The sequence below is a fragment of the Octopus sinensis genome, linkage group LG25 (assembly GCF_006345805.1).
Source record: "Octopus sinensis linkage group LG25, ASM634580v1, whole genome shotgun sequence".
In the NCBI taxonomy this organism is placed as follows: Eukaryota; Metazoa; Mollusca; class Cephalopoda; order Octopoda; family Octopodidae; genus Octopus; species Octopus sinensis.
In genome coordinates, this window is record NC_043021.1 from 10,287,827 (window position 1) to 10,297,792 (window position 9,966).

General features: G+C 40.8%; 1 protein-coding gene across 1 annotated transcript in view; it reads right to left on the reverse strand.

Annotated features, from left to right (window-relative positions):
- Positions 1–935: 935 nt before the first annotated feature.
- The window catches only part of LOC115224512 (trypsin, alkaline C), a 10,260-nt gene continuing 1,229 nt past the window's right edge, over positions 936–9,966 (reverse strand). Inside the window, exons 3-6 of the mRNA XM_029795422.2 lie at positions 7,734–7,861; positions 5,731–5,865; positions 4,537–4,682; positions 936–1,496 (exon numbers count right to left, since the gene is read on the reverse strand). Coding sequence (XP_029651282.1) covers positions 1,347–1,496; positions 4,537–4,682; positions 5,731–5,865; positions 7,734–7,861 — 559 coding nt within the window. The 3' untranslated portion in view covers positions 936–1,346. The remainder of the gene's footprint in view (positions 1,497–4,536; positions 4,683–5,730; positions 5,866–7,733; positions 7,862–9,966) is intronic.

A 9,966-nucleotide genomic window follows, 5' to 3' on the forward strand; every position in this document is an offset into this window, starting at 1 on the left:
GGGTAGCGAGCGTTTCGAAATGCTGATAACAGTTGCGGAAATACGGGATGCGATGATGAGCTGCACAGGAGTAAATTACCTGGTTTTACTTTTATTTGCCAAACTTGTTTGGGCGCCTCTTAGTAGACACCTACCGCAAGTGGCAGCACAACGGGAGAATCCCTCGTTCTGTGAGTTGTGGAGCAGTGACACTGCTGAGAAAGGATCTAAACATCTAGTGCCCGAACACTGCTGATTTGTGGGTTTATGTCGAACACCTGTTGGCTGGTCCGGCCATCGGCCGAGTCCAACAGGAAGATCACTCCGCTGCTATCCTTTTGGCAGGAAGGGCAGGCAGTGTTTCTAGACGACATTGAAAGGGCTGAAGAGATGCTTTCCTCTTTGGTCAAACCCTCATCAACTGTTTCAGTTTTCACTTCAAAAGGAAAGTGAGGGTAGAGTGGGAAGTGCTGCCACCCAGCAAATTTGATAAAAGGTGGGTGAATGTAGCGCGAATGGTCCGAGTGAACAGGCCTACTCTAAGCATGCGCCTCTACATCGTGGGTATATGAAGTAGAGAGGGCACATGCTCTAGAGGTCAGGGCGATCGTGGTCTCTGTGGGGTTTCCATGAGCAGCCCTAGGAGTCTCACTCATTTGGGGATTTTAATTGTTAGAATTTGAATTTTATTTGCCTTTATTCTTTTGTTTACACGTTTTAATCCCACTTTATTGTAATTGTATTGTCCTGTATCGTCCCCAATGTTGTTATGTGACATTACCTTTCATCCTTTCGCGGTCGTTAAATAAGTATCAGTTACGCACTGGGGTCGAGATAATCGTCTTATCCCCCGCCCCGAAATTGCTGGCCTTTGGCCAAAATTTGAAACCATCATCATCATCATCATCATCATCATCATCATTATTATTATTATTATTATTATTATTATTATTATTATTATTATTATTATTATTATTATTATTATTATATTATTATTATTATTATTATTATTATTATTATTATTATTATTATTATCATATAATGACAAATAAAATGAATGGAATAGTAAATCATATTTTGCTACCTCTATTTTACACTTGTTTCGTCATAAGTTTAATACAATCAATCTTGCAGCATTATGCAATCATTCATGCAACAATTGATTATTTTTTCCTGTGCTATTCAGAGTTACAATTCATAACTCATGCTGAATAAGATTCTTCAGAATTGCGTATAACACAACAGGCTATGCAGACACACACACACACACACACACGCTCGCACATTAGTTTATTTGTACATTGTGAATAATATTCTGCTGATATTTCTTTGTTAGTTAAACGTTTATATTTGTATTGAATTACTTTTTACAGGTGACTGTCGATCCAGTTTCGGAAATATCCGACATCACTGAAAGCACTGATTTCCATCTTACAATTATATCCAAACGAGGTTATTCCTGCTAAGACCATTTGACCGTTTGATCTTGGACAGTAAAGTGGACCGCCGGAGTCACCCTGCAAGACAAAAGACAAGCAATATACATCACTAAAATCAATAGATATTATATAATCCTTGTTGTATTCAGAAAATATTTCCCAGAAACCCGTTCAATTGCTCAATATCTTTTATCTTATTTGTTTCAATCACTGGACTGTGGCCATGCTGGGGCACCGCCTTGACGGGTTTAGTGAAGCAAATTGACCCCCGGTGCTTATTTGTTTTAAAGTCAGATAATTTATCTTATTGGTCTATTTTGAGTGACGGGGATGTAAACAAACCAACACCTATTGCTAAACGGCGGGGGACAAACACAAACGCACACATACACAAACACACACATAGACATACCTACACAAACACGCACACATGCGCACAAACACACGCACACGCACATATATATTTCTTTTACTCTTTTTTACTTGTTTCAGTCTTATGACTGCGGCCATGTTGGAGCACCGCCTTTAGTCGAGCAAATCGACCCAGGACTTATTCTTTGTAAGCCTAGTATTTATTCTATCGGTCTCTTTTGCCGAACCGACAAGTTACGGGGACGTAAACACACCATCATCGGTTGTCAAACGATGTTGGGGACAAACACAGACACACAAACATATACACACATACATATACATATACATATATACGACGGGCTTCTTTCAGTTTCCGTCTACCAAATCCACTCACAAGGCTTTGGTCGGCCCGAGGTTATAGTAGAAGACACTTGCCCAAGGTGCCACTCAGTGGGACTGAACCCGGAACCATGTAGTTGGTAAGCAATCTACTTGCCACACAGCCACTCCTACGCCTATATTATCGTAAAGTAAATATGATAATCCAGAATCCTTGTCCGATGCCAGATCGATCCCAAAATCTAATCAGTTCGTGTCAGTCACGAATATATTCATCCGAATACATCAGGCGGTTCTTGAGATATCTTGTCCACGGACAAACAATCAAACAAACGCGAAGGTAATAAGAAAATATTGCAACAAATTGTTTCGTAACTTAAAATATGTAAATATTTTATATTATATTATATTTAATAATAGACAAGATATCTCAAGAACCGCCTGATGGATTCGGATGAAATTTTCAGGGATGTTTGGGTTCGTGACTGACACGAACTGATTAGATTTTGGGATCGATATGGTACCGGATAAGGATTCTGGATTATTTCTTATATTTACTTTACTTTACATGATTACGATCTTATGTTAACTTTCAAGTCTTTCTCAGTTTTCTTCCTGTAACTAGGCTGTAACTATTTTGAAAGGTGGATTTGTTAACTTTGGCTTGTATTAGATAAGGATAAACTATTTATTACTGTTACTAAATTTTCTACAGCCACTTTCACATTCCATGACTACCTTTGGGATCGGCCAGGTACCGGACAAAGATTCTGGATTATTTTTCCGTTTTTTTTTTTTTTTAGATAATCCTTGAGAGCGGTCGGGCTACTTTTTAGTATTCTCGTTTGTCAGAGCAATCGAGTTCATCTCAAATATTCTCGTTTTAAGGATCATCTCTGGCGAATCATTGAGAGGACGTTGGTGTTGCCTTGGCGGAAGTTTGTACTCTCTGAGTGCTCTTGTTGTTAAATAAAATTTGATCAAACTATTTCTCTTTCATTTGTGACTTAATGTTATCTCCTGATTTGTATTATATATTCTATATGTTTTGTAGAACGATATATCGAAGAACTTTTTTATGAGTACTACCGGATTATTTGAATTCATATATTGTGACTTAATTTTACACACACACACACACAGACACAGACACACACACACACACACAGACACAGACACAGACACACACACACACACACACACACACACACACACACACACACACACTCACACACATATATCGTAGCACTCCGTCGGTTACGACGACGAGGGTTCCAGTTGATCCGATCAACGGAACAGCCTGCTCGTGAAATTAACCTGCAAGTGGCTGAGCACTCCACAGACATGTGTACCCTTAACATTAGTTTTCGGGGAGATTCAGCGTGACACAGAGTGCGACAAGGCCGGCCCCTTTGAAATGCAGGTACAGCAGAAACAGGAAGAAAGAGTGAGAGAAAGTTGTGGTGGAAGAATACAGCAGGATTCCCCACCACACCATGCCGGAGCCACGTGGATCTTTAGGTATTTTCGCTCAATAAACGCTCACAATGCTCAGTCTGGGAATCGAAACTGCGATCCTAAGACTACGAGTCCACTGCCCTAACCACTGGGCCATTGCGCCTACACACACACAATTGGCTTCCTTCAGTTTTCTTCTACCAAATCCACTTACAAGGCTTTGGTCGACTCGAGGCTATAGCAGAAGAAACTTACCCAATGTGCCACGCAGTGGGACTGCACCCGGAATCATGCGACTGGGAAGTAACTTCTTACCATACAGCCATGCAAGCGTAGACACCCATGTCTGCACCTATATACCTATTTCTTTATTACCCACAAGGGGCTGAACATAGAGGGGACAAACAAGGACAGACATAGGTATTAAGTCGATTACATCGACCCCAGTGCGTAACTGGTACTTATTTAATCGACCCCGAAAGGATGAAAGGCAAAGTCGACCTCGGCGGAATTTGAACTCACAACGTAACGGCAGACGAAATACCGCTAAGCATTTCGCCCGGCGTGCTAACGCTTCTGCCAGCTCGCCGCACCTATATACCCACAAGCCTGCGCTTATATACACATAACGCCCGCGCCTCTATATAAAATATATAATAATAAATAAATAAATAAATGCTTCCTTTTAAAGCCTAGCCAGGCTCATGGGCCCGGTTTCACGGTTTCAGTGGCGTATGTGTTCCCCAGCTGGACGGGACGCCAGTCCATCGCAGCGTTACTCATTTTTGCCAGCTGAGTCGACTTGAGCAACGTGAAATGAAGTGTTTTGCTCAAGAACACAACGCGTCGTCCGGTCCAGGAATCGAAACCACAATCTTACGATCATGCTGCTGACACCCTAACCACTAAACCACGCGCCTCCACCTATATGAAATATACAAACTTTATAAAATATTAAAAAACTCACCTCACAAGTTGATGGCCCGCCTTTCTCGAAATCTCCAGCACAAAGAATTCCGTCAGAAATTGTCAATATAGACTTTTTTTTACATTCATCATAAGGAACAATTGGAAGGGCCACTTTTTGTAAATTTTCAGAACCTTTGCCTCTATCTGGGAAAACAAAAAACAAAAAGAAAAAGTGGATAATTATTAGTTCCAAATTTTGGCACAAGGCCAGCAAGTTCGGGTGGTGGGTGTGGAGGCTGTAGGTGGAGGCTGTAACCCCGAAAGGATGAAAAGCAAAGTCGACCCCGACGGAATTTGAACTCAGAACGTAAGAACGGATGAAATACCGCTAAGCATTTCGTCCGGTTTGCTAACGATTCTGCTACCTCACCGCCTAGACAACAATAATAATAATCCTCTCTACTAAAGGCACAAGGCCTGAAATTTATGGGGAGGGGGACTAGTCGATTACATCAACCCCAGTTTATCACTGGTACTTAATTTATCGACCTCGAATGGATGAAAGGCAAAGTTGACCACGGCGGAATTTGAACTCAGAACGTAATGACAGACGAAATACCGCTAAACATTTCACTCGGCGTGCTAACGATTCTCAATGCCTTAATAATAATAATAATAATAATAATAATAATAATAATAATGATGATGATGATGATGATGATGATAATAATAATAATAATAATAATAATAATAATAATACTTTCTATTATAATCCCAAGGCCTGAAATTTTAGGGGAGGGCGCTAGTCGGTTACATCGATCCTAGTGCGTAACTGGTAGTTATTTCATCGACCTCGAAAGGATGAAAGGCAAAGTCGACCCCGGTGGAATTTGAGCTTAGAACGTAGCGGCAGACGGAATACCTATTTCTTTACTACCCACAAGGGGCTAAACCCAGAGAGGACAAACAAGGACAGACAAGCGGATTAAATCGATTACATCGACCCCAGTGCGTAACTGGTACATAATTTATCGACCCCGAAAGGATGAAAGGCAAAGTCGACGTCGGCGGAATTTGAACTCAGAACGTAACGGCAGACGAAATACAGCTATGCATTTCGCCCGGCGTGCTAACGTTTCTGCCAGCTCGCTGCCTCAACAATGGGATGATTATTTAAAATACATGTCATTGGTGATTAGACTGAAATGATAGATTAGGAACTGTCTGATGGCAGTTTGTTGATAATACTTACAGGTTAAATCTCCCCATCCAGCAGCGATACATCTTGAGGTACCAAAGTTTTCTCCTTGATTGGCCATAGGTGCAAACTTGACACATCTCCCTTCGCTTAGTGACTCGTTAAGTGTCAATATGGCAATATCATTCTCTTGAAAAGGAAAAGGTACGTATATTATTTATTTAGATATGTTAAAAATGCACGCATACTCGCACGCAAGCACACCCACCCGCACTCATGCACACACACACACACAACACACACACACACACCACACACACACACACACACACACACACACACACACACACATATATATATATACGTCTACCAAATCCACTCACAAGGCTTTAGTCGGCTCGAGGCTATAGTAGAAGACACTTGTCCAAGTATAAATTTACATATATTAGCCAGAAAAATCCGTGATATACTTAGTGCGCGACAGGTGAACCGCGATGTACTGAGTGAGCGATATGTTAACTTCGATATGGTAAAGGATTACTGTAAAAAGGATTATATATTCTCGATTTAAAGATTGAAAACATATCTATATCGCTAACACACACACACACACACACACACACACACACATATATATATATATATACGTCTACCAAATCCACTCACAAGGCTTTAGTCGGCTCGAGGCTATAGTAGAAGACACTTGTCCAAGTATAAATTTACATATATTAGCCAGAAAAATCCGTGATATACTTAGTGCGCGACAGGTGAACCGCGATGTACTGAGTGAGCGATATGTTAACTTCGATATGGTAAAGGATTACTGTAAAAAGGATTATATATTCTCGATTTAAAGATTGAAAACATATCTATATCGCTAACACACACACACATATATATATATATATATATACGTCTACCAAATCCACTCACAAGGCTTTAGTCGGCTCAAGGCTATAGTAGAAGACACTTGCCCAAGTATAAATTTACATATATTAGCCAGAAAAATCCGTGATATACTTAGTGTGCGATAGGTGAACTGCGATGTACTGAGTAGCGATATGTTAACCTCGACATGGCAAAGGATTACTGTAAAAAGGATTATATATTCTCCATTTAAAGATTGAAAGCATATCTATATCGCTAACAAACGGCTTAGAGTATCTAGTGATACTCCACTTTAAATGAAAATCGACTCTTTTTCCTTTAATTCCCAGATCTTCGCGGAAAGCTATGTTGTTTTCGCTATATCTCTCTATCTAAATGTACGAAGATGGTTATGTACTCGCGGGACCCGTGAATATTTCACGGAATTAATGGTAAATTTATTGGGATATTTCTGAAAACTTTATCCAAAGAATCTGAAAAAAATAGTTGCTCAGTTGCTAATCGTTGAAAAGTGAAGGAAATTGGAATACGATGATTACTTAATGCACTTTATATACTTTATGCACAATTTTATAGACTTAATACACAACACTCTGCCTCTTTCTCCTTCAATTTTCGCCTTCTCTCTTTTTCTCTTTCCTTTTTCTTCCACTCTTTCCTTTTCTCTTCAATTCAATCACATGAAAACGTTACAGATGGGCTAAGTAACGGAGGAAAAAAACTTAGTTAAAAAAACAATTTACACATTTCATTCACCACCACCTCTCGCTCTCCCTCCCCTCCACAGAGAGGTACTATTACAGAGGTTGAGAAAGAATATGTGTAAGCAAGAGAAACAGAGAATGAGAAAACGAGAGAGAAGAGAGAAACAAACAGAGAGACAACAGGGAGAGAATCGGTTGAAAACTGCAGAAGGTTTTAGAGAAAAACCCGTGTAAAACACTGTTTTTCCTAGTTTCTTGCTTTACGAGGGAGCTCTGGGCAAAATATTATAGTGCATGACCATCCTTGGCTCATAAGTAATGTGTGTGTAAAGTTTGGTGAAAATCAGTTGAAAACTGTAGAAATGCATACGTACTACATACACGCGCGCGCACGCACGCACGCACATACACACACACAGACATCCTTTGTTTTATATATATAGATAAGATAATTGTCTTACTCACTGATTGTAGATCTAACGTTTATGTATCCTTCGTGCACCACAACATTGCTTACTGCCTTTACTGACTTACGCTCTATAGTCCGTACGTTGTTCACTCCATAAGCTGCATAGATTTGACTAATTCCACGTCTAAAAATTCAAACAAAATATACTGATCGTTAGCAGACGATAATTCTATGGCGTCGCATTCCTGAAAGTATTCTGTATGATACTTAATTTTATTTGTCTGAAATTACAGTAATTTAACACGAGTCGCTTTCATAATCCTTTCTACTAAAGGCTTCTTCTTCTTCTCACCCTTTTCAAGCCTAGCCAGGCTCATGGGCCCGGTTTCCCGGTTTTTGTGGCGTATGTGTTCCCCACCAGCTGGACGGGACGCCAGTCCATCGCAGCGTTACTCAAGAAACAGGAAGAAAGAGTGTGAGAATGTTAGGGCGAAAGAGCACAACAGGGGTCGCCACCACCCCCTGCCGGAGCCTTGTGGAGCTTTAGGTGTTTTCGCTCAATAAGCACACACAACGCCCGGTCTGGGAATCGAAACCGCGATCCTCCGACCGCGAGTCCGCTGCCCTAACCACTGGGCCATTGTGCCTCAACTTCAACTAAAGGCGCAAGGCCTGAAATTTAGGGGGAAGGGCGTAGTCAATTACATCGACCCCACCCCCAATGTTTCACTGGTACTTAATTTATCGATCCCGGAAGGGTGAAAGGCAAAGTCGACCTCGGTGACGAATCTCTTTCTATGCTAAGGATTAATGCTAAGGATTAAATTTTACTTCCCATTTAAATTCTACAATATAAGTACAGCACCGACTTTCCGGATTCTGATGGTCTGGAACCTCTTATAATCCGCACTAATTAATGAGCATGAACATCAAATTTCAGCAGCCGCCAGACCAATTTACTGGCACCTTACACAGACTAGTAACTTTCGCAGTACAGAATTAATAAACTTTACTAATGTACAGGTACCTGTATTTCATTTCATTATTCTAAGTAAATTAAGCATTTCTATAATTTAGAGGTGACCACCCTGATTCGGAATAAAACCGTAACCCAGAAAGGCTCTGGGACGATATCTATATATATAAAACTGTAGTTGTGTGAGTGTCTGTCCCCTTCGATTTAGATTCCTAACTCCTCCCACATTTTGCGGTGCAGTTTAACCAAATTCGGGTATCTTATAGTCATGATTAATATCGAGCCCGTCTGGCTATTAGCGCGCGTCTACGATGAGTCTACGATTTAAAAAATAATTTAACATCATTTTTTATTCCATTTTAATGCATAATTTTTCGTGTGTCGATGGCGGCGGAGTTGGCGTCCACGCTCAAACACCTGCACCTGTGTTTGCTTCTCCCCCTTCTTCCCTCCCTCGTGAAGCTGTGGGGAAGGGAGTGTAAGGAAATCAACGTTGTAAAGCGTTGTCAAGGAGACCAGCGTTCTTTTAGAACAACGACTTCATGGCTTGAAGACACCAAAACAGAAATGGCTAAGAAAGCCCGAATTGGCATCTATAAGGGAAGTAACTCTCTAAAAATGCTTATATAGTTATTTCCCTTACAAACCCGAGCAACGCCGGGCGATACTGCTAGTTTTTCATAAAATTGATGTGGTACAAGTATTTGAGATCTGTGCCTTATTATTGTATGATTCTGTTGCTGTTGCGAGTTCAAACGATATTGCTTTCTGCTATAGGGGCAAGGCCTGAAATTCTGGGGGAAGAGGCTAGTCGATTACATTGATCTCAGGGCTCAGCTGGTACTTATTTTATCTATACCGAAAGGGTGAAAGGCAAAGTCACCTTCAAAATGGTACTTATTTTATTGACCCCGAAAGGATGAAAGGCAAAGTCGACCTCAGCGAAATTTGAACTCAGAACGTAAAGACGGATGACATACCGCTAAGCTTTTTGCCCGGCGTGCTAACGACTCTTATTTCTTTACTGCACACAAGGGGCTACACACAGAGGGGACAAACTAGGACAGACAAAGGGATTAAGTCGATTATATCGACCCCAGTGCGTAACTGGTACTTATTTAATCGACTCCGAAAGGATGAAAGGCAAAGTCAACCTCGGCGGAATTTGAACTCAGAACGTAGCGGCTGACGAAATACCTATTTATTTACTACCCACAAGGGGCTAAACACAGAGGGGACATACAAGGACAGACAAACGGATTAAATCGATTATATCGACCCCAGTGCGTAACTGGTACTTATTTAATCGACAC